The 27,661-nt window shown below is 45.2% G+C and overlaps 1 protein-coding gene across 2 annotated transcripts; it reads left to right on the forward strand.

Annotated features, from left to right (window-relative positions):
• The first annotated feature begins 6,778 nt into the window (after positions 1–6,778).
• On the forward strand, positions 6,779–26,479 carry IFNAR1 (interferon alpha and beta receptor subunit 1). 2 transcript variants are annotated; one of them, XM_088051972.1, is made up of 11 exons: positions 6,779–7,166; positions 10,862–10,982; positions 14,068–14,252; positions 15,531–15,688; positions 17,180–17,327; positions 19,081–19,195; positions 20,293–20,489; positions 20,845–20,921; positions 21,716–21,869; positions 23,287–23,441; positions 24,496–26,479. In XM_088051972.1, exons 1-11 carry the CDS (start codon positions 6,977–6,979, stop codon positions 24,721–24,723), a joined length of 1,728 nt encoding a protein of 575 aa, XP_087908098.1. In that variant the 5' UTR covers positions 6,779–6,976; the 3' UTR covers positions 24,724–26,479. The 2 variants fall into 2 exon arrangements, with proteins under 2 accessions (XP_087908098.1, XP_005526691.3); XM_005526634.3 differs by having other exon boundaries at positions 6,781–7,166; positions 20,773–20,921.
• The last annotated feature ends 1,182 nt before the right edge of the window (positions 26,480–27,661 follow it).

Here is a 27,661-nt window from a genome sequence, read left to right on the forward strand (position 1 = left end):
ATGTGGAAATATCTCCTGTTTGGGAGTGGCTGCAGGGTGAAAACAGGAATTGATTCCATCAATTTTCATTTCAGAGGATGCTCAGAGTGGATCTTCCCAGTGTCCCCAAGTCCCTGGCAGGAGGGGACAGCCGGGGGGGTCGGGCTCTGCTGCCAGGGAACAGGGACAGGAGGAGAGGGAACGGCCTCAGGCTGGGCCAGGGGAGGCTCAGGGTGGACAGCAGCAGGGATTTGCCCATGGAAAGGGAGCTCAGGCCTTGGCAGGGGCTGCCCAGGGAGCTTTGCAGTGCCCATCCCTGGAGGTGCCCAAGGAAGGGCTGGACGTGGCACTCAGGGCTCTGGGCTGGGGACAAGGTGGGCATCGGGCACAGCTGGGACTCCCTGGGCTGCGAGGGCTTTTCCAGCCTCAGGAATTCTGGGATTCTGTGGAATCTGTACCTGTTTTTTCTGTACTTTTTAATTTCGCTCATATTCTGCTTTAACAGGGAACATGGAATTTATTGAATTGATCTTTTACAAGGTGTTTTGTTTCATTGGTGCTTTTCTCTACCTCTCCCCAAGGCTGCTCTGGGAATTCTGATCCTGTGTTTGGATCACCACTCCTAGGAACAAATCCAGCTCCCTGTGTGTTCCCTGTCCCTCCTCCCACCGCATCAGCTTCTTTCCATATTTTCTATTTCCCCTTTTATTTTGGCTTTCAGAGTGGCAAAACCCTCGGGTGTAATGCCTGGTGCAGATGGAGCTGAGGAGGGGCTGGAGATTCCCTGCCTTTCACTGCTCCCGGAGCCGCTTTCCTCTCTCCAGCAGCTGCTTTGCACATTGGAACACGCTGGAATCCACCAGCTGAGGGCAGGTCGGGCAGAGATGAGGCTGTGCCACCTCAGCACGGGCTCATTGCTCAGGGAAACGCAGCAGAACAGAAACGACAGCTTTGGCTGCTCAGGGATACTTTGGGAGTTTGGATGGAAGCAGGAAAAGTGTCTACAAGGACATCCTGGCACAGGGTGCCCAGAGCTGGATCCCTGGCAGTGCCCAAGGCCAGGCTGGACATTGGGAGCAGCTGGGACAGTGGGAGGTGTCCCTGCCCCAAGGCCTTGGACAATTCCAGGATTTAGGAGCTGCTAAAATCACTCCAGATGTTTTTTTTTCAGGCTGACCTGCACTTTCGTTTGCTTCAGAAACCTTCCTGCCCCACACCCAGGAAAGCTTTTGTAGGTGAGAGGCCTCTCCCTCAGCCACAGCTTCCATCAGAGCCATGTCGTGAGCCAGGCCTGGGGACAGGGGACACACGGACCCCCAGGAGCCCAGGGAAGAAATCATTTAGAGGAGGAGCAATAATTTAGAGGGCAGCAGCAATTCAGAGGAGAGTTCACCTTGAGCTGAGCTTGTGGACAGCACAGTGACAATAAATCAATAAATCAGGTGAACTTTAACTGTGTGCTGATGTAAACTGAGAGTACAGAGGGATGCTGGAGGCGTGTTCTGGCAGAGCCAGCAGAAAACAGATGCCTTGGAAGGCCTGGGAGTGCTTGGAAAAATATTTCAGACCTGAAATGCAAAGAAAAGTGGAATGATTAAGAAATAGGGAAGTGGGGAAAACTGAAGGAGACGAGTCTGAGCTTGTGGTCAGCAAAACAGGTTCCAGAAGACAGCAATGAGGAAAGAGAGAAAGGAACAGTTCAGACACTTCCAGTCCTGGGAGTGGAGGGAGAATTTCATCAAGAGAGAGAAACCAGAGCCCAGGACCAGCCAAGGGGTCAGGGACACAGTCACCCCCCAGCTCCACATTTTTCTCTCTCCCTATTGGGAATTTCAGGGTCTTCCCTGCCCAGCAGGTCCTGGAGGTTCTGAGTCCCAATCCCACTGAACAGCAGAGCCAGAGAGGCTTTCAGAAATATCCATCCCAAGCTCTAGAAAAGCTTTTAAATTGATTCTTAACCAGAAACACTTGTGCTTGTAACTTCATGCTTTTGTTTTTTCCTGAGGCAGATCGGGAAAGAGCTATTATCACCTGGCAAAATGTCATTTTCTAGAATTCATCATCCTAGAAAATTATTATTGAATAAGTGGGGTGCAGAGCAAGGCTCCTTCCCTTGAGACTGTGCTGCTGTGAGAAACAGAGCTGCACAGAGCAGCTTTACAGGAAGAGCTGTGAATAATCCACAGGCTTTGGACCACCTGTGTGCAATGTACTGGAAATGTTTCTTCCTTGGGGACTGGAGTTCCTGAAGTTCACGGTGCATCCTCTCCAGCCATTGCTGCAGACACTGAGGCCTTGGAATGACGATGGCATCACAAAGATGGATGAGAAGCCCCTGGGGAAGCCTGAGAGAGGAAATCCTCGCTCCAGCATCACCAATGAGCATCACTAACCCCAGGATTCCCCACTGGAGAAAGCACCAAAGAATCTGATGAACAACCTCCAGTTCTTCCAATTTCCTGTCAACCCTGCCACCACATCACTCAAATCTCCTCTCGGATTCCCACTCCCTCCTCTCTGCTCCTCTGCTTCTGGGACAGTTTTTGAAACCACGTTACAGCTCCTCAGAGAGGGGCTTTGTTCTCCCATCTGGGAGAGTGTGGTGACAAAGGCCATGGATGGAAATGCCACCAGGATTTGCAGTGGGTTGGATTTTCAGCCGTGCTGACCCAAGGGTGAAACCAGGCTCTGGAACTCCCCTGAACAGAGCAGAACTCACTGATCACTGTCAAATTCCAGGCTGGACAGGAGAAGCTCCAGGGAGAGCTCAGAGCCCCTTGCAGGGCCTGAAGGGGCTCCAGGAGAGCTGGAGAGGGACTGGGGCCAAGGGCTGCAGGGCCAGGAGCCAGGGAATGGCTGCCAGTGGCAGAGGGCAGGGCTGGATCTTGGGATCTTGGGCAGGAATTGTTCCCTGGCAGGGTGGGCAGGGGCTGGGATGGAATTGCCAGAGCAGCTGGGGCTGCCCCTGGATCCCTGGCAGTGCCCAAGGCCAGGCTGGACATTGGGAGCTCCTGGGACAGTGGGAGGTGTCCCTGCCATGGCAGGGCTGGCACTGGGTGGGCTCTGAGGTACCTCCCAACACAAACCAGTCTGGGATTCTAAATATTCTCCATGAAGATGGAACTTGTAGATGTGTTCAAAATTACACCTTTTGAAGGCACCACAGGCTGTAAACAGAGGTTTATGCCAGGCTTTCCTCATTCTGTCAGCCTGGTCAATGCCACCTAGGACACTTCTGTCCTTCCAAACCTAATCCCAGGATCACCAGGGCTGGAAGAGACCTTCAGGGCCATCCAGTCCCACCCAGCACCACCCCAAACCCTGTCCCCAAGGGCCACATCCACACTCCTCTGGGACAATTCCAGCGACTCCAAACCTCCCTGGGCAGCTCATCCCAAGGCCTGACCCAAAAGTTCATCCTCGCTGCTCTTCAGCTCTGCTGAGCCTGGTGGAGGAAGCAGGGCTGGCAGGGTGGGGAGGGGCACCATGAGCAGACTCCACAGGGAGATGATGTAACGTGGCCTGGGGAAAGAAGCCTGATGGCAGAGTAATGACAGCGTTAAAAAATGGGAAAGGCTTCTGAGGGCAGGGAGTGAATGATGAAACAAAAACCAATACAGGGGATACTGCCTGAGAAGGGGGATATTAAAAACAATCTGTTTTGGGATCTGATCCCTCCTTGGGCTCCCTGAGGTCCTTCCTTCCTGGACCACTGCTCCTACACTTTTCCCACAAGATGAAATGCTGTATTTGCCCCTTTCATCCTGTTCCAGAGCTGACATGAGAAGAAACCACCAAATTCTGTCTCCTTTGTCTGTCAGCCAACAGAAATAAGTCCAGCAGAGCCCAAAGGGCCTCGTTTCCTCCGTCACAGGAGTGTTTTGGGACAGATATCAACGGGCACAGGGACACACCTTGTCCTCCCCTGGCTGCCTGTGCTCTGCAGACAGCTTCTCTCCTCACAGCCTGGGCAACACCAGCTTCTGTTTCTTTCTTCTGTAGCATCAGTGAGGAAGTTGTATTCAAACTCAGAGAAGACAAACTGTAAATATCTAGTGGGTTATAAAATGTTTCTAGCAGTGGTTCAGCAGTTGTGCTTCATGGTCTACGTGGCAAAATGCTTACCCTGAGGTGTGGTTACATCAAGAACTTGTCATAAACTTGTTTCCTTATCAACTGCTGGGGCAGGAGGTAACCAATCCTCGCAGGATGAGTGTGGCTCAGGCTCAGCAATGCCCTGCGACACTCAGCAATGCCCCTCACAGGCTGTCAGAGCCATGGACTGATCTCCTGCAGGCTCAAAAATCCAGAGCCTGCAGCATCTCCATGTCCAGGAGAGCCTGAGGGAGCTGGGGCTGCTCAGCCTGGAGAGGAGCCCCAGCTGAGAGGGGCCTCAGCCCTGGCTGTCCCTGGGGTGTCCCTGGGGTGTCCCTGGGGTGTCCCTGTCCGTCCCTGTCCATCCCTGTCCGTCCCTGTCCGTCCCTGTCCGTCCCTGTCCATCCCTGTCCGTCCCTGTCCGTCCCTGTCCATCCCTGTCCGTCCCTGTCCGTCCCTGTCCATCCCTGGCTGTCCCTGTCCATCCCTGTCCATCCCTGTCCATCCCTGTCCGTCCCTGTCCGTCCCTGGGTGCAGGAGGGGCAGAGCAGGCCCAGGCTCTGCTCCAGGCCCAGCAATGGCACCAGAGCCACGGGCAGGGGCTGAGCCCAGCAATTCCCCCTGCACAGGAGCACAACTTGTGCCCTGGGCAGTGCCCAGAGAGGGGCTGGAGTCTCCTCCTGGGGATATTCCAGAGCCACCTGGATGCAGCCCTGTGCTCTGAGCTCTGGGATGGCCCTGCTGGAGCAGGGAGCTGGTACCAGGTGACCACTGTGGTCCTTCCCAACCCCACCCACCCTGGGACCCCATGATTCTGGGACCCTGAGATAGCAGGGGTGCTCAGAGTACATGCAGCACCCCATGGCACAAGAGGCAGCAGCAGCCAGGAACATTTTTAGCCAGGAACATTTTTATCCTAAAGTCTGTGCTCTCCCTAAGAAGCAAAGCCTGTCCTGTTTATAACAAGCAGGATGCTGAGGGCACAGACCTTCGCCCACCAGAGTTTCAAATCCTCCTCTCTGACAATATTGCTCTGCCCACTGAGGAGTTTGTGTTGGAGGGGGTGGGAAGTGAAAGGTGAGCACCTGACTTTACCTCTCCAAGCCAGCAGCCGGGCAAGCCCATGGAAAACATGAAACAAAAAAAGAGAAGCTCGTTAATCTTGTGATCAGAACTTGTGGCTGGCAAAAGGGAGCTGAGCCCAATTCAGGGGCTGTAACACTGACACCACATTTAATGTTCACTGCAGCATTCAACTGAACATTGGAGAAATGGACACGCTGTGGCTAAAGAGAGATTTCTCCCTTCCCAGACAATCAAAGAATCATGGAATGATTTGGGTAGGAGATACCTTAAAGCAACCTTGGTTGGGCAGGGACATCTTCCACTGTCCCAGGAGCTCCCAATGTCCAGCCTGGCCTTGGGCACTGCCAGGGATCCAGGGGCAGCCCCAGCTGCTCTGGCAATTCCATCCCAGCCCCTGCCCACCCTGCCAGGGAACAATTCCTGCCCAAGATCCCATCAAATCCTACTCTGAAGCCATTCCCTGGCTCCTGGCCCTGCAGCCCTTGGCCCCAGTCCCTCCCCAGCTCTCCTGGAGCCCCTTCAGGCCCTGCAAGGAGCTCTGAGCTCTCCCTGGAGCTTCTCCTCTCCAGCTGAGCACCCCCAGCTCTCCCAGCGTGGCTCCAGGAGCAGCTCCGTGACCCTGGGTTTGTGCCCCGGCACAGCCCCGTGTCACAATCCGCAAGGTGGGATTCGTGATGTGGTTCTTTTATTTGATCTTAGAGTGCAAAAGATTATCAGCAAACCAGGGACTTAAACAGCAAAACACACTTTATTGAGTGCTCATCAGCACTAATATGTGATAGAGGGAAAAGAGGAGAAAGCAAAGCATAAGAAAAAGAGAATAAGGGGGATTATAGCTACCAACGTCGAAGTCCACTCAGCTGTCCAACGGCACAGAGTCTTCTGTCTGTTGGGAAGATCTCAAATGAAAGTAAGTTTTGGGGTGTATTTTATAGTTTTTTACAAAGTGAGGGGCACAAAGCCAAAACCAGAGGAGGCTGATGATCATTGTGATGGTCAGGGCAGGTGTGGGGTACAAGTCTTTGCTCACCAGCAGGAATGAAGGCAGTGTACCGTGGTAGCACAGCAAGCACACCTGCAAACAATCACTTGGCAAACATCCACCTCAACCAGGCCAGAGCCCCTGTACCGAGTCCCTTGTGATGTTCAGGGTCTTTCCTTGCGGCGGTCGTGAGACAGATGGGAGAATCTTCGGACCGTCTCTTACACAGCCCCGGCTCTGCCTTCACACAGCCCCGGTACTGCTCTCACACAGCCCCGGTACTGCTCTCACACAGCCCCGGCTCTGCCCCGGTTCTGCCTTCACACAGCCCCGATTCTGCCTTCACACAGCCCCGGTACTGCCCTCACACAGCCCCAGTATTGCTCTCACACAGCCCCGGCCCTGCCCCGGCACTGCCCTCACACAGCCCCGGCCCTGCCCCGGCTCTGCCCTCACACAGCCCCGGTACTGCTCTCACACAGCCCCGGCTCTGCCCTCACACAGCCCCGGCACTGCCCTCACACAGCCCCGGCACTGCCCTCACACAGCCCCGGCACTGCCCTCACACAGCCCCGGCTCTGCCCTCACACAGCCCCGGCTCTGCCCTCACACAGCCCCGGCTCTGCCCTCACACAGCCCCGGCACTGCTCTCACACAGCCCCGGCTCTGCTCTCACACAGTCCCGGCACTGCTCTCACACAGCCCCGGCTCTGCTCTCACACAGTCCCGGCACTGCTCTCACACAGCCCCGGTACTGCCCTGCCCGCCCCTCACAGAGCCAAGGCCGCTGCCGCGCAGGCGCCGCCGCCGGAGCTTCCGGCAACACTGCCCTGGATGGCGGAGGCCGGGAATGGACGGGCGGCGGAGGCCGGGAATGGACGGGCGGCGGAGCTCGGGGCTGGACGGGCGGACGAGCAGCGGAGCAGAAGGACGGTGGAGCGGCGGCTGTGGGTGCGGGTGCCGAGCGGGCTGTGGGTGCTGGCGGCCGTGCTGCTCCTGCTCCTGGCCCCGCTGCCCTGCGCAGGTGGGTCCCGGGAGCCCTCAGGGAGCGGGGCCGGAGCGGGGCCCCCTCCCCGGGCCGAGGGGGAGCGGAGCGGGGCGGGGATGCGGGGCGGAATAGCGGTGTCGGTGAGGATCTGTCCTGTTTCCAGGGTTTCCATGGAATCACAGTAGGGTTTGGGTTGGGAATGGACCTCAGAGCCCACCCAGTGCCAGCCCTGCCATGGCAGGGACACCTCCCAGTGTCCCAGGAGCTCCCAATGTCCAGCCTGGCCTTGGGCACTGCCAGGGATCCAGGGGCAGCCCCAGCTGCTCTGGCAATTCCATCCCAGCCCCTGCCCACCCTGCCAGGGAACAATTCCTGCCCAAGATCCCAAGATCCAGCCCTGCCCTCTGCCACTGGCAGCCATTCCCTGGCTCCTGGCCCCAGGCTCCTGTGGACAGTCCCTCTCCTCCACGCCTGTTCCCGGTGAATTGCAGCTTTGAATTCCCGTTGTTTGGCTTGGAAAGCACAGTCTGGCAGAGCCTAAAGGATGAATGAGGAAATAAGAGAATGGCAGAATGAGGGTTTTGGCTGGCAGGGCGGGAGCTTGTGCCTTATCTTTTGTTCTTACACAGCAAAAAAACAACTATTGTCCAAAACCTGGTGCTCGAAGAGGAAGTATTGTGAAGCATTACAAAGGAGGGCAGAGAGTCTATTTGTACAGGCAGAGAGTGGCAGGACCAGGGATAGTGATTTTAGACTGCCTGAGGGCAGGGCTGGATGGGATATCGGGAAGGAATTGATCCCTGCGAGGGTGGGCAGGCCCTGGATCCCTGGCAGTGCCCAAGGCCAGGCTGGACATTGGGGCTGGGACTGGATGAGCTCCCAGATCCAAACCAGTGGGTGATTCGAACTCTGGAATTCTCAGTAACAGCTCTGCTTCAGTGACCTCTCCCCTTCCCCTGTGCCAAGCCCAGCTGGTCCCTGTGCTGCTGCTCCAGGGTAAATCTCGGAGTTCTCCCGGGTTCTGCAGAGCCTTTCCCGGTGTCACATGTGAGGGGCCTCCCTTTCCTTCTGCTGAAATGTTGGCTGATATTTTCCGCTGGTTCCTGCAGCCAGGGGTGTCGTAAGCATCGAGCATCATGTGCTCCTCCTGGGATTTCCCCTGACCGTGGGGTTTGCTGTGTTGCCATTTCTTGCTTCCGTTGTTGAATCGATTTTGTTATGTAGTCGTTATTATTTTCAGCCATCGTTTACTGACATTATTGCTGAACATCTGATCAACAAAGCAGTGATTTTTCTGTTATTAGAACAGTTTGGGTTGTTTTAGTTTATTGGGATTTGACAGGGGAAGGAGATGGGCAGATGTGCTAAAAGCATCTCTGGTTTTTAATTTCTTCTTTCCACAGAAGTCTAATTCCTTATAATGGTTTCTCAGAACCAAGTGCCATCATGGTCGTGTGAACAAACAGGAGTTAGTTTTAAATGCCTGGCTTTTTGTCATTAATAAAATAATCCAGGAATAAATCTTGATTCTTAGGTTTTTCCTTGCATATCAAGTTACTACCTAAATCACATAATTTCTCTGCTGATTAAACATCTCTGAGTTATTAATTGTGGAATTAATTTAGGGAAGCAAGCACAAAACTCATTGGAAATAGGGAAATACGTGAAAGGGTGGATGGCTAAATCACATATTCCTGTCTGTAGGGTGGAGGATCCAGAAGCAGCCTGAGAAACTGGATCAATATTCCAGGAAACAAGTGCAGTGGTATTGAACAGGAAAATGTTCAGGGCAAAGAGAGGAGGGTTAAAATATCAGACCTGCAAAAAAGAAAACTTCTACACATAAATTACAAGGCATTGTTTTGCTGGGTGTTTTTAGAAAACCCCAAAAGTATCAGGGCACAGCAGTGCTAATTAGAAAGAAAAGATTAGGTCATGTCTAATATAAATGAGATTTCCATTAATTAATCTCAGCCAGTTTATTGTGTTGTTTTTTTGGTTTTTTTTTTAATATCAAGCAAGTTGAACCATTTGAAAGGAATACAAAAAAGAGCAATAAAATTCCTTCAGGAAGCTGGAAATTTGGCTTGAAAGGAAAACTTAAAGAATTGCTGATGCCATTCAGCGTTCTCTTGGTTGTGAGTTGTGTTGAAGATGATTTTCCTGGGAAATTTCCCAGCTGTATAAAACACTGGCCTGGCTTAAAACAGGAACTGGGTGTCTCCTACCACCCTGTGCTTGGAACTGGGGAGAAAATCTCTGCTGAGAACATGGATCTGGACAAGATTTTCCTCCTGCTCCCACAGGAGCAGCTGAGGTTTAACAAGGAGTATTGGAAAGCCTCATGCTCTTTATAAATTAAGGATTTGAAAAGATGGGAAAGATACACTAAATATTTGAATTTCTAGCCAAAGCAAACAAAAATACTATAATAATTGAAATGTAATAGTATTTTTATCAGTTGGAGTCTGTGGGGCCCGTGTCACAAGGTTTTTGGCTGAGTTGTAGCCATCTGTTGGATAAATAGCTGGGAAAAAAATCCTGTTTTTTCCTTTGTTTTCTCATTTTCCGAGCAAATGTCCTTTGGCATTCTCTGGGTTTGTTTTAGTCTATTAGGAGAGCAACAAATTCCTGCCTTGTGGGAATCAATTCTGTAATGGGAGCCACAAGGGTTTATTGAATTATTTGGCTTTCATGTTTTTGTGCTTTCAGGAGTTATTTCCCAAAATCTGCAGCCTGTGGATCCCGCTTAATTCTCCAAAAGGATTTTGCAGAATTCTGTCAGTCTGCTTTTCCACACATTCCCTTTGTAGAAAGAGAACTTGTGTAGAGAAATAAACAGTATTTGCAATGAAGAGCCTCTCCCAGGGTCAGGTTCAGGATAAGCCATTATTGCCCAGAGACTGCCCAGCTAAAATCGGATTTATTGGTTATGAGTTCCTCTTCATACAGACAAGTGTCAGACTGATCTCAAACAACAATATCAGGGCTTTCAGATATGGCTTAGAAATTAATTTAATTGGGAAGTAACTAATAAGTTACTTAAATAAATTACTTCAGATAAAATAAAAAGTCAGGGCCTAGAGGTGTATTTTATTTTACTTTATTTTACTTTACTTTACTTTACTTTACTTTACTTTATTTTACTTTATTTTACTGTATTTTACTGTATTTTACTGTATTTTACTGTATTTTACTGTATCTTATTTAGTTTTATTTTAGTTTTAATTTATTTTTATTTAATTCTATTTAAATTTAATATAAAATTTACTTTTTTATTTAAATTTAAATTTACTATTTTATTTTCATTTTTATATTTAAATTTTAAAAAATATTTTATTGTATTTTTACTTATTTTATGTATTTTTATTAATTTTTATTTTCTATTTTAATTTTATATCTAATTTTACATTTGAATTTTTATTTTATTAATTTTATTTTTATTCTACTTTAATTTTTATCTTATTTATTTTATTTCTATTCTAATTTAATATTTATGTTAATTATTGTTATGTTTTATTTAGTTTAAATTTTATTTTACTGTAATATTTTACTTTAATTTTATCCTAATTTTTTATTTGCTTTTTATTGTAATACTTTATTTTAATATTTTACTTTAATTGTAGCTTAATCTTTTCTTTTTATTGTAATGTTTTATTATTTTATTTTATTTTATTTTATTTTATTTTATTTTATTTTATTTTATTTATCAACTTGGATATTTCTCCTAGGCCAGAGCAGTCTGCCAAGCCCAGAGAATGTGCAGGTCCATGTGGTGAACACCAATTTCACGCTGAGCTGGGATTACAGCGGGAGCGATCCCAACGTGACGTTTTCCGCAGAATTCCAGTGGTGAGTGACTTCCCTGGTGTAACTTTTCTCTAAAAAATCCTTTTTCTGTTTCTCTGATTTTGCTGCATTTCTTCTGTATTTTTCTTTTTCTTCCTGGATTTCTTAGTCTCTTTTGGATTTAATTCTTTTGGGATTCTCCCTCACGGGGAGCAGTGCTTATCTCAGTTCTTATGATTTGAAGAAAACTCCCAAGCTCGTTAGAATCTTATTTCTGGTGTTTATTAAAAGGTCATCAAAACTTGGCAGGTCTCTCCAGACTGATTGCGCAAGTCTAAATCACTGCAATCTGGTACATTTCTTTTTTCTGATGGTACAACAAGGCCTTGTGGCTCACTTCGTGTCTGAAGCACAAAATGATCCCCAAATACACAGTTCTTTTATCTTTATACCTGTTTTTTACCCAATTAACAATAAACATGTATATTATTTTTCTTAATGACCCAATAACTCTTCACCTATGGTGCTGCACTGCAGCATTTTCTAACCAATCAATTACTATTACCGAAAAACCTCTAGGAGAAGAACATGAAGAAGAAAAAAGGACAAGAGACAACACCCTAAATCCTCCATCTTGTCTCCTGTTCTCTAAACTAACTTTTTCACTCAGTGACTTAAGAAAACTTTCTAATTTACACATTCACACTTCTAGCTTTTTCTATCTAACTTTAACAGTGGTTTACATGTATCACCATGAAAACATGCTCATGAATTTCATATTATATGAAATTCAGTGTTTTTCTGGATCTTAGAACTAAGTATCAAAAACAAGGGCACACACCCTGTATCCCAGACTCCAACACCTGGGAGCCAGGAATGGCTGAGTCTGCTCTGGCTCCTTCCAGGCATTGCTGGGTTGCTTCATCCTGCCTGTGAAGCTCCCAGGGAAAAGCAGGAAGAGCAGGGTGGGAAGATGAGTTCTTGGGATGGGGGTGAGTTGTCTCATTCCTGTGAGAAATCAGATTATTTATCACGGAATTTATCACACAAGGAACACAGAGCTTGCTGCTAATGATGAATAAGCAGAAGGGTTCTTGCAGAAGGTTTATTGGCACACTTAGAAACAGAATTTAGATTTATTTAGTCTGTGGTTTGTTTGTGTGGCCACACACAGAGGATTTGAGGGAATTTTCAGCATAACTTTTAACTAATTTCTCAGTGTTCATTAACCCACATTTCTTGGCTAGAAGTTTAATCCCCACATGAAACAATTTAAGATTTGTTCTTAAATATTTGCTTGGTTTCCTTCAGTAGTTCCACATCCCAGTTCTTTTGCACGCACATTTTATGGCACATTCCTGACAAGTAAATATCGAAAACCATTTCTGATATAAAATTACTGAAATTCTGAGCAACCTGGGATCGTGACAGGTTCCCTGCCCATGGCAGGGGGGGAATGAGATGGGCTTTAAGGTCCTTCCAAACCCAAACCATCCTGGGATTTTGGATTTTAAAAAAATAGCTCTTCTTTTCCAATATATAGCTAAGAATAGCTGCTTTGAAGATAGATTTACTTTAAAAAATGTCAGACTGGTCTGAAAGAGGATAAACAACTGAGGATAAACAATTACTGCTTCAAGTCTGTGCCTCTGTTTTTTGGCCAGGATATTTTAAATGTCTCTGTAAATCTCTTTCTTTACTGAGATGTGGATATGTGTTAATTAAAAAAGAGCTGCTGAAAACCTAATTATTGCTCCACTTTTCACCTCTGTGTTTTTATTTGCCCTTAATTTGCATTCCTGGCTCATGTTATAATAAGTGGAGTTCTGCTGGTTTTATGCTCCTTTAACCACTTTTGTCAAGATTTTAAAATTTCTTCCCATGAATTATAAAATCTTTGCCAGGCTAGGAAATATAATAATCCTGAGGGTGTCATTCTTTGTTCTGGCAGTTGTAGGATGATTTATAGGACATAACACTGACTGCACTGGTGATAAAGCAGCACGAAAAGGGGTGATGTTCATTAAAATTAAGGAGAATAATAATTTCAGGCTTTAACTGTGGGTTGGATTTATCCTTGGCTGTTTATCTGGGAGGGGCTGTTTATCCTGGGGTGTTGTTTATCCCGGGGTGTTGTTTATCCCGGGGTGTTGGTTATCCCGGGGTGTTGGTTATCCTGGAGTGTTGTTTATCCCTGTGTGGGTTACCCCTGTGTTGTTTATCCTGGTGTTGTTTATCCTGGTGTTGTTTGTCCTGGTGGTGTTGGTTATCCCGGGTTGTTGGTTATCCCAGGGTGTTGGTTATCCTGGTGTTGCTTATCCCTGTGTTGGTTATCCCGGTGTTGTTTATCCCTCTGTTGGTTATCCCTCTGTTGGTTATCCCTGTGTTATTTATCCTGGTGGTGTTGTTGATCCCGATGTTGTTTATCCCTGTGTTGTTGATCCCGGTGTTGTTGATCCCGGTGTTGTTGATCCCGGTGTTGTTGATCCCGGTGTTGTTGATCCCGGTGTTGTTGATCCCGGTGTTGTTGATCCCGATGTTGGTTATCCCTGTGTTGTTTATCCTGGTGGTGTTGTTGATCCCTGTGTTGTTTATCCCGGTGTTGTTTATCCCGATGTTGTTTATCCGTGTGTTGTTTATCCTGGTGGTGTTGTTGATCCCGGTGTTGTTTATCCTGGTGGTGTTGTTGATCCCTGTGTTGTTGATCCCTGTGTTGTTGATCCCTGTGTTGTTTATCCCTGTGTTGTTTATCCCGGTGTTGTTTATCCCGGTGTTGTTGATCCCGATGTTGTTTATCCCGGTGTTGTTTATCCCGGTGTTGTTTATCCCGGTGTTGGTTATCCCGGTGTTGGTTATCCCTGTGTTGTTTATCCTGGTGGTGTTGTTGATCCCTGTGTTGTTGATCCCTGTGTTGTTTATCCCGGTGTTGTTGATCCCGATGTTGTTTATCCGTGTGTTGTTTATCCTGGTGGTGTTGTTGATCCCTGTGTTGTTTATCCCGGTGTTGTTTATCCCTGTGTTGTTTATCCCGATGTTGTTGATCCCGATGTTGGTTATCCCTGTGTTGTTTATCCTGGTGGTGTTGTTGATTGATCCCTGTGTTGTTTAACCCGGTGTTGTTGATCCCGGGCTGCTCTCTGTCCCGCAGGCCGGAGCTGGAGGACACGGGCTGGCAGGAGCTGCAGGGGTGCCAGGCCGTGCTGGGCACCACCTGTGACTTCTCGGCGGCCATCTCCGAGTACTACGACCTCCACTTGCTGCGTGTGAGGGCTCAGGCGGGGCCGCGGGTGTCGCCGTGGTCCGGGATCCTGGACATGGTGCCGGAACACATCGGTACGAGCTCTGGGGACACCGTGCTTCCTTCTGCACCTCAGGGCACGGTTCTGCTCCCTGCCCTGCTCACCTGACACCCCACCTGCAGAGCCTCCAGCCCTGAGACCCAGCAGCAGCACCTGGAGCTGCTGGAGAGAGCCCAGAGGAGCCACAGAGCTGCTCCTGGAGCCCTCTGGAGCCACGCTGGGAGAGCTGGGGGTGCTCACCTGGACAGGAGAAGCTCCAGGGAGAGCTCAGAGCCCCTTGCAGGGCCTGAAGGGGCTCCAGGAGAGCTGGAGAGGGACTGGGGCCAAGGGCTGCAGGGCCAGGAGCCAGGGAATGGCTGCCAGTGGCAGAGGGCAGGGCTGGATCTTGGGATCTGGGGCAGGAATTGTTCCCTGGCAGGGTGGGCAGGGGCTGGGATGGAATTGCCAGAGCAGCTGGGGCTGCCCCTGGATCCCTGGCAGTGCCCAAGGCCAGGCTGGACATTGGGAGCTCCTGGGACAGTGGGAGGTGTCCCTGCCATGGCTGGGCTGGGAATGGGTGGGCTTTGAGGTCCTTCCCAACCTGAAGCAGTCTGGGATCAGGGATTGTGGAAAAACCACATGTGGTTTGCACTGCTGGACAGGATGGATTTCCCAACAGGAACGTAACACCAGGCATCTGCAGGTCATGGAATGCTGCAATTCTCACTTTTCTGGAAAGGGAAAACTATTCCAAGTGGTGCTGGTTTCCTGACTGAATTTCCTGTCACTCTGTATTTTCCCAGATTATTTCTTGGAAAAATCCTTTTTAACAGTAGATTTTTGTAGAATCCCAAACCAGTCTGGATTGGGAGGGACCTTAAAGCCCATCCCATTCCACCCCCTGCCATGGGCAGGGACAGCTTCCATAGACCAGGTTGCTCCAAGCACCCTTTTTTGGGAAGTTTGTGGCTTTTCAGCAATTCCAGTGTGGTGCTGAAGCCCTCCTCTGATGTTTGATTTATTGGACTGAGCTAAGTCTCTTGCCTTGCAGGTTTTAGAATAATTTATACTGATTTATTTGGAGAACTGATTTATCTGCTGGTAATATTTCATTTTAACTGCTTTTAGAGCCAGGTGATGGTAGTTGGTTGTTAGGTTAAATTTCTTTTAGAAACTGCCTGAGTCATGAAAACATTCTGTAAGTGATCATTCAAAAGAATTGAAAATAAGTTACCATAGGCAGGTATTTTAGGTGTGTTATTGTAAACTGCTTTTGGGGGGTATTTTCTCAAAGCAGACATGTTTAACTTCTTTTTACTTTCTGTTTTTGCAGCTCAGATTGGCCCACCAGGACTGGAATTGCAGTCCACAACTGGAGTCATAAAAGTTAAGGTTTCTCCTCCAGAAGAAAATCAGAGGAAAAAGATGTGGATCAATGATCTGAGTTTTAAATATAACCTGGTCTTCTGGGAAAACTCATCACATGCTCAGGTATGAGTGCTTCTTTTTTGTTGTTTAACCTCACCAGAACTGCTGTGAAATGGAATTGTTTGGTTCTGTCACTGTGTGACTGCTCCTGTGTGGTTTGAAACGTGGTTATTTCTTGGTGGGATGATTTTGTTCTTACTGTAGGATTGTTTTATTGGGATTGCCCTGATCCAGAGGTTTTTTTGGGGTGTTGCATTGTGAACTGGTTTCCAAGGCATCGTGTGAGCACCCAGAGCTCTCCTGTGAGGAGCAGGGCAGAAACTCTTCCTTTTTTTATCTTTTGTAGGGAAATGAGTGTCATCTAAAGTAGGGCAGGGATTGAAGGGCAGTCTGTGTTCTTTTGGGATATCAGATGAAAATCATCACTTCAGAAAGGACCTGGAGGGGCTGGAGTTTGTCCAGGGCAGGGAATGGAGCTGGGAAGGGTCTGGAGAATTCCTGAGGGATCTGGGAAAGGACTGGAGAATTCCTGAGGGAGCTGGGAAGGGTCTGGAGAATTCCTGAGGGAGCTGGGAAAGGACTGGAGAATTCCTGAGGGAGCTGGGAAAGGGCTGGAGAATTCCTGAGGGAGCTGGGAAGGAGCTGGAGAATTCCTGAGGGAGCTGGGAAGGGTCTGGAGAATTCCTGAGGGAGCTGGGAAAGGGGCTCAGCCTGGAGCAAAGGAGGCTCAGGGGGCCCTTGTGGCTCTGCACAAGTCCCTGGCAGGAGGGGACAGGGAAAAAAATGAGAGGAAATGGCCTCAAATGGCACCAGGGGAGGCTCAGATTGGAGATTTGGAAAGAATTTTCCTGGAAGAGCGGTCTGGCCTTGGGATGAGCTACCCAGGGAGGTTTGGAGTCCCTGGAATTGTCCCAGAGGAGTCTGGATGTGGCCCTTGGGAAGGGGGTTTGGGCTGATGCTGCTGCTGGGTGGGACTGGGTGGTCCTGAAGGGCTCTTCCCACCTCTGGGATTTTGGGATTCCACATCAAAGGAGCAAAAGGCCCCTAAGTACAAGTTGTGCATGAAGTCACCACAAAAAGCAGAGGAGAGAGCAGTGTTTGGGTGATGGAGGGATGGGAATGTCCTGGTTCTTTCTGGAATATCTGTGGGGTGAATTCCTGGGCATGCCATATCCCTCCCCTCTTCCATGGCAAAGGAGCCCAAAATGTTCCTGCCTGTCAGTCTCTGGCTGAACTGGGAACTTCCCTTTAGGATTTCTCCAAACACTGTCCTGCTTTCTCTATTTTTACCTTTTTATGTAAAAATGAATACATAATATATAATAATATCATTAACAACATAAATAATTTTATTATTATTTATAATAATATAAGTAACTATGTTATTATTTATAATAAGTAAGTATGTTATTATTTAGAAATAATATCATATAATACAATATGTATTTTATATATATAATACAAATGGGCTGAAACCCTGCAAAATTTCCATTTATAAATGTTCCTGGGGAAGCAATATTGCCCTCACAGGCTCTTTGATTTTGTTTCTTCCAGCTGCAGAGTAAAACCATTTTCCCTGTTGACACCATCGATGATCTTGCCCCAGACAGCAGCTATTGCTTCAAGGTTCAAGCAAATCTCCCCAGGGAGGGGAAGCAAGGCTTGTTCAGCCCCATCAGCTGTGTGAAAACCACCCAGAAAGGTACCCAGGGAATCTGCAAAGGGTGGCTGAAATTAAACTGGCACACAGTCAGTTGTTCTGAAGCAACAGAAATAGGCAGAAGGGCCAAGTTCCTCCTCACTTTGGTATAAAAAATATATATATTATGTACATTTACCCTTCTCAATCAACATAAAGTATGTCAAGGGTAGAGTTTTAATAGTACAAAAAGGTTTTTGCCATGAGTCGAATTTTGACATTAATTTGGAACAAAAGCTTCTTTGTGTGCTTTGGGAAACTCTTTTTTTGAATCAGTGACTGAATCAGGAGTTAAAAAAAACCAGCCAAAAGCTTCTGGGATATTTGGCACTCAATGAATGCACAGAAAGTTGAGCTGAGTTTAAAAAAATGCTGGTTTTATATAATCTTCGGTGAATTGATTGTTAGATCATATCCTTGATGGGGAATCCCAATTGAGAAACAGATAAATTTTAAAAACAGATAAATAAAATAGATCATAAGTAGCTAAATAAATAGAAAAATAATAGATAAATAGATGATAAATAATAGAAAATAGATAATAAATAAATAATATATAAATAGCTCATAAATAGATAATAAATAGCTAATAGCTAATAAATAATAGCTAAATAGCTTATAAATAGATAAATAGATAAATAATAGATAAATAGTTACTAAGTAGATAAATAACTAATTGTGGAAAGTCAAATATTAGACTGGAGTAGTACATCATAATTAGTTGATGGTACATCAAAATGTAAATAATTGATGGTGAATGAAAATTACTTTATACACAAAATACATTAATTAATACACATCTGTGTCTTTAAGAATATAAAAGAATACCTGTGCATTTTTAAAATATTAAAATAATTAATACATGTGTATCTTAATAAAACATTACAATAACTGATACAGGCAAGTTTTAATTATTTTAATATGATATTAAAATAATTGTCACATTCATATTTTCATAAAACATTAAAACCAAAAATATCAAAATGTACAATAATACAGATGTGTATTTTATACATTTTTCTCCTCATGTTATTCCCAATCCAGTTTATTTCTGCTCCTCTCAATATTTGTGCACTTAAATCTTTTTCTGAACTGATTTTCAGCTGATTTTTTAATTAAAGGCTTGATAGGGTGTTTTACATATCCCAGCCTGTGACTTGCTATCTATATATATAAACATATATATTAATAATAAATATATAAAAATAATAATAAATCTAAAATAATATATGCATATAGAAATATATATACATATCTATAAATATATAAAAATAAATATATATCGAATATATATTTTATATCTTTATGTATATGTATATATATAAATTTATTATTTATATATTATTTTATATATAAAACAAATATAGTAAACATATAAAAATAAGAATAAATGTAAAAGAATAAATAAATATAAATATATAAAATATGCCTTTATATATATCTTTATATATCTTTATATATTTATTAATGTAATGTAATATAATGTAATATAATATAATGTAATATAATATAATGTAATATAATGTAATATAATATAATGTAATATAGTATAATTTAATATATAACTAGAAATAGTAATTCTAAATATAAAATAAATATATACAAATAATGTATTATATATATATATATATATGTACTCTTATATATATACTCTTTTATAATGGATAATCTTTATGTTTTCATTATTGACATGAAATTCCCTGTCCACAAAATGAAGTTTTTTGGTAACTTTGGGTTTCCTTTTCCCCCTGAGCAGTGAACGACCACCTGTGTGCAACCAACCTGAGCATCCTGGCTTTGAACATGAATTTCCACCTGCTCTGGAGTACCCAGGACAACCAGGAGGTGAACTACAACGTGCAGTACCTCCAGTGAGTTCAACCTTTCCCATCCCTGCCATTTGAAATCCCATTTCTTGTGTTCTGCCAGTATTTCCTACAAGTTCAAATGAAATATTTGGTGGCTTCGTGTATTAGCTCATTGCTGGGAAAAAGAATTCCGTGGAATACCCAAGCCTGGAATTTTTGGGGGTGTTAAACTCCTGATGGAAGGGACTCCTGAATGCTGGGGGACATTTTTCAAGCTGGGAAGCTTGAATTGTTTAGTGGCTTTTTGAATGGGAAGAAATCAGATGAGTAGAGGTGAGCAAAAATCCAGGTGTTGGGAGGCTTCAGTTGTGGGCAGCTTGGATTTCCTCTGGGCAGACCCAAATAGGGGCAGAAAACCCAAGGTAGCCTGTCAAAAACACATTGTGTCACTTAAAAAAGGTTGTATCTCATTAAAAAAATTGTATCACATTAAAAAAAGGCTGTATCTCATTAAAAAAATGTTGTATCACATAAGAAGTCCATCAAGTCATATAAAAACCCCCTCATGTCCCGTGAAATATCACATCAAACCCCATCAGATCACAGACAAAACCACTGTATCATGTAAAGAAAATCAGATAAAAACTGTATGGCATCAAAAAACAAGGAATGCCATAAACCCCCCATCATATCCCATAAAAACCCATCGAACCACATCCAAAAAATCCCATTTAGAAGCAGTTCTGTAAAGCTGTATCTCAATCTACAGCTGTTGCATAAATATTGTGGCCAGCACCTAACTGAAGAGGAGGGATCCCCCTGGCATTCCTTGGGAATTCTTTTGGCATGACAGGAAAGCAATGGACAACGGAGCTACGTGAGAACTTTTCATTTGGATTTTCAGAACCTGAGCACCCCACATTCCATTTTCTCTGCTGAGGTTTGGTTAAAGCCCTGATTTGTATTTCCTGGCCCTTCTGTCTTCATTGTTCCACTCAGAAATGTCTCATATTAAAATCTTTATTTATTTAATTTTTTTTTTTTTTTAAATCAATCGAGGCCTTTTTGCCCCAAACTGAGCCAAGTGCAGCACGAACAAACGTGATTCTCTCCAGGAGTTGAGGGAGCTCACATCAAAACTCCTGGGTTCTCTCTTGCAGTGGGTTCCTGAAGAGGCTCAATGATGATCACTCAGACAAGTGGCTCAGTGTCCCCAGGTGTGAGAACATCACCAGAACCTGGTGCAACTTCTCCTCCATCATCACCAACACGGGATTTTATTATCTGCGAGTGCAGGCCAGGAGGGACAGCAAATCCTGTTTGTCCAGGGAAGTCAAAGTGGATCCTCTGAAAATAAGTAAGGAAATTGTTTCCTGAAATGTTCATTGCTCAGCAAACTCATTGCTCAGTGCCAAATGTCTTTATGAGCTGACAGGAAACTGGAGAGGGGATTCCACAAGAATATAGTGAGAATAATTGAAATATTTCTCAGGACTTGATATTCTGAATAAAATGATGAAATTACACTTTTAACTCTGTATTTCTTAAAAATTATGGTAGATTTCACTGCATTTGAAACAATGTTTTTAGTTGTATTTCTTTTTCAGTTGGATTTTAATTCTTTATTTCATTGTTTTCAGATGGAATTGGCCCTCCTGGTTTAAGGCTGGACCTCAGTGATGCCTCACTCCACATCCTTATTTTTCCTCCAGGAGGAGCTGAGGATGAAGCTGTGAGGGGCATTTATGACTTGTCCTACAGGATCCTGTACTGGAAAAAATCCTCTGAGGTGTGAACTAATTAAATACAATATAAAATCGATTCTGACTTAAATCCTGAGTTTCAGTCCTCCCTGAGGAGCTCCTTTCCAAAAGAGGCAGATTCGTGGTGTATCAGTCTTTAAAAAGTCAATTTATTGGGTTTTTTAATGAAAGAGTCTGTCATAAACCAAATCACTGTGACTTTTATCACCCAGCAGTTGATATTTTCATGTAACTCTCTTAGATATCTGGTCACTGTGATTTTTATCTCCCAATGATGGGTTAAAATCTCAATTTCCATGGATGTGGCTGTGTGCAACGTGATGGAAAAACTCCATCCAGCACTGAAGTCCTGCATGCTTTTATCCCACATTTTAATGGATCTTTCCATGTTCTTTAAATACTCCTTGGGGTAAAATATTTCACAGTAATATTGGTGAAATATTGGTGGGGGGCAGAAGAGAAGGAAACAAACTGCAGCAGGAAGGAATTTCCTTGGAACTTGGAATTGTGACATTTCAGAATGGGGAAAGCACCTGGGTCTTGGCCAGGAAGTGTTTGCTGAGTTTTGCTTGGGAGCTAAGGGGTGGTTTGTATATTTTATTGAACCTGGTGCCCAGGGAGGTGGTGGAAGTTTTCCAGAGGCATCTTGGGGTGCTGCTGGTGGGACTGGGTGAGCTGGAAAGTCTCTGCAGCCCTGTTGATCCTGGGCTTGCAGCAAGGTCTGACATTTCACAGAATCCCTTCTCCAGCAGAGGCTGCAGTTCTCACCCATCCATCTAATCCCTCCTTTTCTCCCTTTTTTTTGTTTTTCTTTTGCCAGTGGGAAGTGAAGCAGAAGGAGGTGAAGCAAACCATAGCCACAGTCCCTGATGTGTCCCCCTCCACCCTGTACTGTGTCAAAGTCCAGGCTTTCTCTGAGCCCTACAACAAGAGCAGTGCCTACAGCCAGCAGGAATGCATCCACACCCCTGCAGGTGGGCTCAGCCTGGCCAAGCTTCCCCCCTGCAGCTGGAATCCTTCCCCCTTCACTGGGAACTCACAGCTTAAAACTCCTGGGAGCACCTGGCTGGGCAGAGAGCTTCAGTCCACCCAGTCCTACAGCTTGGAAGGGAGAAAGGAATGCCTAAATTCCATGTTTTATCCTTGAAACTGCCTTAGTCCTTCTGGGAATCAGTCTCCTGTGCTGAAGAGTGAGGAGATAAATCAGATTTGTTAGGGCTGAAAGCTCATCTTGGTGAAAAGGGACTCACTCAGAACAGAAAACACTCACTCAGAACTCACTCAGAACAGAAAACAAATCATGGTGAAGATAATTGGCCACATAAAATTTTATTAGCATTATCAAAATTTCTGACTCTTCAAACTGCCTTAAAGCCAAGAACATGAGATAACAGCAATGCCTGGTTCACATTCAGGATTCATTTCTATCATGGTCCTCACTGCTGTGTCTTATCAAGCCTAAAAAGAACCAAATGCCACTCTTTACCTGAATAAGATAAATATTTTAATCAATTTACCTATCTATTACTCTTCCCCTTATCCTTCTATTTCAATGGCTGTCTTTAAATCCAAGCAGTGCCTTCAAGACAGACCATGCCCTGTCTTTCCAATGTTTTTATACCCCAGAGTGAAAACCTTCCATCCTTTGATCATGAAGTAAAACCAGATTATATCCTTTGGATTACTTGGAAAGTGGCTGCTGGTGCCTGTTAATTTTAGTTTCAGCAGACTCCTTTCAGCTTGTTGAGACAGTCATGGAACCATGGAATGGTTTGGGTGGGAAGGACCGTGAAGATCATTTAATTCCCAGTCCTGCCATGGCAGGGACACCTCCCACTGTCCCAGGAGCTCCCAATGTCCAGCCTGGCCTTGGGCACTGCCAGGGATCCAGGGGCAGCCCCAGCTGCTCTGGCAATTCCATCCCAGCCCCTGCCCACCCTGCCAGGGAACAATTCCTGCCCAAGATCCCATCAAATCCTACTCTGAAGCCATTCCCTGGCTCCTGGCCCTGCAGCCCTTGGCCCCAGTCCCTCTCCAGCTCTCCTGGAGCCCCTTCAGGCCCTGCAAGGAGCTCTGAGCTCTCCCTGGAGCTTCTCCTCTCCAGCTGGTGGTGCTGGGGTGATGGTGGGACTGGGTCATTTTGGATGTCTCTTCCCAGAATCCCAGAGAATCTTTGGTGATTCTGTGTTCTTGTGTTGGAGAATATTTTGTGGCTTCTTTAAGCAAAATTATCTCACATGCTGGCACAGCATCAGTTTTCCCTGGCTGGGTGATGTGGAAATGTTGAATTATTTAAATTATTTGATAAACTCTGCAGCACAGTTGGAGCTGTTTTTTAATTTCTGCTGGTTCTGACTACCTTGACTGAATGGTTTTTATTCCCAAATTTAGGTTCACGTTTACCTCTGATCGTTTTTGGGATTTTCATGGGTGCCCTGCTGTTTGTCCTGCTGGTGGCCAGTCCTCTTGTTTTTATGCTCTACAAAGCCTACAACAAAATCAAATACGTGTTCTTCCCCTCCTGCCAGCCCCCCCTGAACATCGAGGTGAGCTCTGACTTCTCAGCTATTAAACAGCTTCTTTGTAGGAAAATGAACTCTAAATATCATGGAAAAAAAAAAAGATGTTTATCTTTTATGGGTCAGCCAGGGTTCCTTTTAGAGGTTTTATCAGTGGTCTCCAGACCTTTGTTTCATCTCCAGCTTGGCACAGCTGGTGCTTTGCAGGGATCCTGTTTTGGAATGAAAAGGGCAACATTCATGTCCTGAAACATCTATACCGGGATTTTCTTTTAATTCTTGTGTGGCCTCCTCAGTCTCTAATGGATGAAATGTTGCAATTTTTTGGTGATTGACAACTGAGAGCAGGGAAAGGGCTGAGATAAAATGTGTTTAGTGTTTGTTTCTGTGAATGGATGTGGAGCTGGGATCTGCCCCAGGGAACAGGGACAGGAGGAGAGGGAACGGCCTCAGGCTGGGCCAGGGGAGGCTCAGGGTGGACAGCAGCAGGAATTTGCCCATGGAAAGGGAGCTCAGGCCTTGGCAGGGGCTGCCCAGGGAGCTTTGCAGTGCCCATCCCTGGAGGTGCCCAAGGAAGGGCTGGACGTGGCACTCAGGGCTCTGGGCTGGGGACAAGGTGGGCATCAGGCACAGCTGGGACTCCCTGGGCTACGAGGGCTTTTCCAGCCCCTGGGATTTTGGGATTCTGTGGACTGAACTGAATTGTGAGTTGGTGACCTTAGGGGGAAACAAGAGCTGTGTCAGGGGTAGAAAACCACACCATGCTGCTCAGCATGAACATGGAACCTGGAGTGGTTTGGGTTGGGAAGGGACCTCAGAGCCCACCCAGTGCCCCCCTGCCATGGCAGGGACACCTCCCACTGTCCCAGGAGCTCCCAATGTCCAGCCTGGCCTTGGGCACTGCCAGGGATCCAGGGGCAGCCCCAGCTGCTCTGGCAATTCCTGTGCCAGAGCCTCAGCACCTTCACAGTGAAGAATCTGATCAATCACATTTGTGTGGTGTTAAGCAGAATCAGTATTTAATTATTTAAATCAGTATATAATTATTATTTCTGAATGTTCATCTCTTCCCCTCCTGCAGGGATTTGGAGCACAACCCTTCAGCAGCCCTTACCTGTCAGCTGCAGAGGAACCTGTGGAAAATTGCTGTGTGATCGAATCCATGATCACAGAAGAGGGAAATCAGATTGATTTTACAGACTACCAACATTCCAAACAGAGCAGTCGAGACTCAGGGAATTATTCCAACGACACCAACTCTTCGGGGAGCAAAGGATCCAAAGAAACACTGGAAAATGAAATCATTTAACTTTGGGAGAGCAAAATTCACTTTATGGGATTGCCAGCTTCACAAACACTTCAGACTGCTTTGTGATGGAAGTCCCAGCCTGAGGGGATCTCTGGGATCTTTGGGATCCTGGGGGGAACTCTGATCTTTGGAATCCTGAGGGGGATTCTGATCTTTGGAATCCTGAGGGGGATTCTGAGCTTTGGAATCCTGAGGGGGATTCTGAGCTTTGGAATCCTGAGAGGGATTCTGATCTTTGGGATCCTGGGGGGGATTCTGATCTTTGGGATCCTGAGAGGGATTCTGTGAGTTTTGGGATCCTGAGGGGGATTCTGTGAGTTTTGGGATCCTGAGGGGGATTCTGTGAGTTTTGGGATGGCTGGGTTTAGGTTCCCAGGGCTGTCCTTGCTGGGGGATCTCCTCACCCCGCTGTCCCCACCCCAGCCAGGGCTACACCAGGAGCAGCTCTGGACACTTGAAGCTGCTGAGCTGAGCAGATCCTGCCCTCTCCAGCAGAGAATTCCCCGTGAGCTGAGCAGATCCTGCCCTCTCCAGCAGAGAATTCCCCATGAGCTGAGCAGATCCTGCCCTCTCCAGCAGAGAATTCCCCGTGAGCTGAGCAGATCCTGCCCTCTCCAGCAGAGAATTCCCCGTGAGCCCACAGTGTCTACACAGCCAAAGGCAATCCATGGACACAATCCTCTGGAACTTCCAGCCCCTGGGCAGAGCTGGGCTCAGCAGAGCCAGGGGAGCCACAGGAGCAGCAGTGAGGAGGCTGGGAATCCTCAGGGAATCCTCAGGGAATCCTCAGGGAATCCTCAGGGATTCCTCAGGAGATTCTCAGGGATCCCTCAGGAGATTCCTCAGGAGATTCCTCACAGGATTCCTCAGGGATTCCTCAGGGATTCCTCACAGGATTCCTCACAGGATTCCTCAGGGATTCCTCACAGGATTCCTCACAGGATTCCTCAGGGATTCCTCAGGAGATTCCTCAGGGATTCCTCACAGGATTCCTCAGGGATTCCTCACAGGATTCCTCACAGGATTCCTCAGGGATTCCTCACAGGATTCCTCACAGGATTCCTCAGGGATTCCTCACAGGATTCCTCACAGGATTCCTCAGGGATTCCTCACAGGATTCCTCACAGGATTCCTCAGGGATTCCTCACAGGATTCCTCAGGGATTCCTCAGGGATTCCTCACAGGATTCCTCACAGGATTCCTCACAGGATTCCTCACAGAATTCCTCACAGAATTCCTCAGGGATTCCTCAGGGATTCCTCAGGGATTCCTGGGTTTGGAGCAGGGCTGCTGGGAGGTGTTCCTGCCGTGGCAGGGGTGGATTGGGATGAGCTTTAGGCTCTCTCCAGACTCGTTCTGGAATCAGCAGGACCCGCTGGGATTTGGGAAGTGCCTTCAGCAGAGGCCTGGGCTTGGCACTCGGAGCTTTCCCAGCTGAGTCGTGCTTTGCCAGGAGACGTTTCTGTGGCTGAATGATCAGGATGTGATCAGCACACTGCCCTTGCCATATTCCATGGTTTCCATGCTGGCTCCACCATCTTCCAGAGGCATTTTCCTTTAAGTACCTTATTTTTTAATGAAGGAACTGTTTTGGGCTCAGCTGGGTTTGAGCATCCCAAGGGCTGCTGCTGTTTGTTCGAACCAGGAACTCTTGGTGTTTATAAATCCTTTTTTTTATTTGTGAATTTTAATTTTGTAAATTCCCTATCCCTGTTTTCATTGAAGAACATAATAAATTTTACACATTTGCTTCTTATCCCTTTCTTGGTTCTGTGTGGTTTTGGTGCAGGGACATGGAAGCTCCCATGAGGAGCTCCTGAAAAACCCAAAGTGAGGGATATAATGGAATAGAATGAATCTAAAATATTATTAATATTAAATAATTAATAAATATAATAGAAAAATATATTATAATAGTATATAAAACAATATATAAATATACTAATAGCATAATACAGTATATTATATATTAATATAATAAATAATATAAATACAATATATATTTAATACATATTTATTAATATATACTTTACAATTATTATATTATATTATATTATATTACATTACATTACATTACATTATATTATATTATATTCTTATAATTAATTTATAATCTATAATTAAGATATCATTTAATATATTAAATATAACACTAATATAATATAATATAATATAATATAATATAATATAATATAATATAATATAATATAATATAATATAATATAATATTTATATAGAAGTTGAATTAATGGACAAAATAATTGGACAAAATATTAATTCATGGGAAGAATTTCACTGCCAGATTTTAAGCAAAGCACTCAGTGAATGTTCCTGAAAGAGGCAGGATAATTCACAGGCAATCCCCATTTTCCTCTGCTATGCAGAACCAAATGGATTCTAAATAATAATAATAATAATAATAATAATAATAATAATAATAATAATAATAATAATAATAATATCTAAATGTGCTTACAGAAAATCTTGTGCCAGCTCTTTTCAGTAGGACCAGAAGCAGCAAAATCAGAACAGTGAGATGGAAAAACTCCTTGATTCAATAGGTATTTAAAATAATAATAATAATAATAGAAATAATAGAAAATATTATTATTATCATTATTATTATTAATAATGTTATTATTATTATTATATTTATTATTATTATATTTATTATTATTATATTTATTATATATTTTTTATTATATTATTAAGAGTAATTGATATTATTAATAGGTGGTTTCCTTTTCCTTGCTCCAGATATTCCCAAGGAGATGAGCTTGGTGCTCTTCCCCAGCCTCAAGGATCCATCTCTGGGTGCTGTTGATGGAATCCTCTCAGTGCCCTGGGAGCAGTGGATTTATTATAATTTTATTATTATAAATTTATAATAAATTTCAATTTATTATTAGAAATTGATATTTATAATAATTATAATAAA

Source organism: Pseudopodoces humilis, chromosome 2 (assembly GCF_049639895.1).
Source record: "Pseudopodoces humilis isolate 2021_Gansu_Grassland_sample_001 chromosome 2, ASM4963989v1, whole genome shotgun sequence".
Classification (NCBI taxonomy): Eukaryota; Metazoa; Chordata; class Aves; order Passeriformes; family Paridae; genus Pseudopodoces; species Pseudopodoces humilis.

Bases quoted from the DNA above. Each gene is read 5' to 3' on its own strand.
- IFNAR1 (XM_005526634.3), top strand. From the start codon at position 6,977: ATGGCGGAGGCCGGGAATGGACGGGCGGCGGAGGCCGGGAATGGACGG. The intron at 21,870-23,286 runs GTGGGCTCAGCC...TCCCAAATTTAG, and splicing joins ATGCATCCACACCCCTGCAG to GTTCACGTTTACCTCTGATC. The intron at 23,442-24,495 runs GTGAGCTCTGAC...CCCCTCCTGCAG, and splicing joins AGCCCCCCCTGAACATCGAG to GGATTTGGAGCACAACCCTT.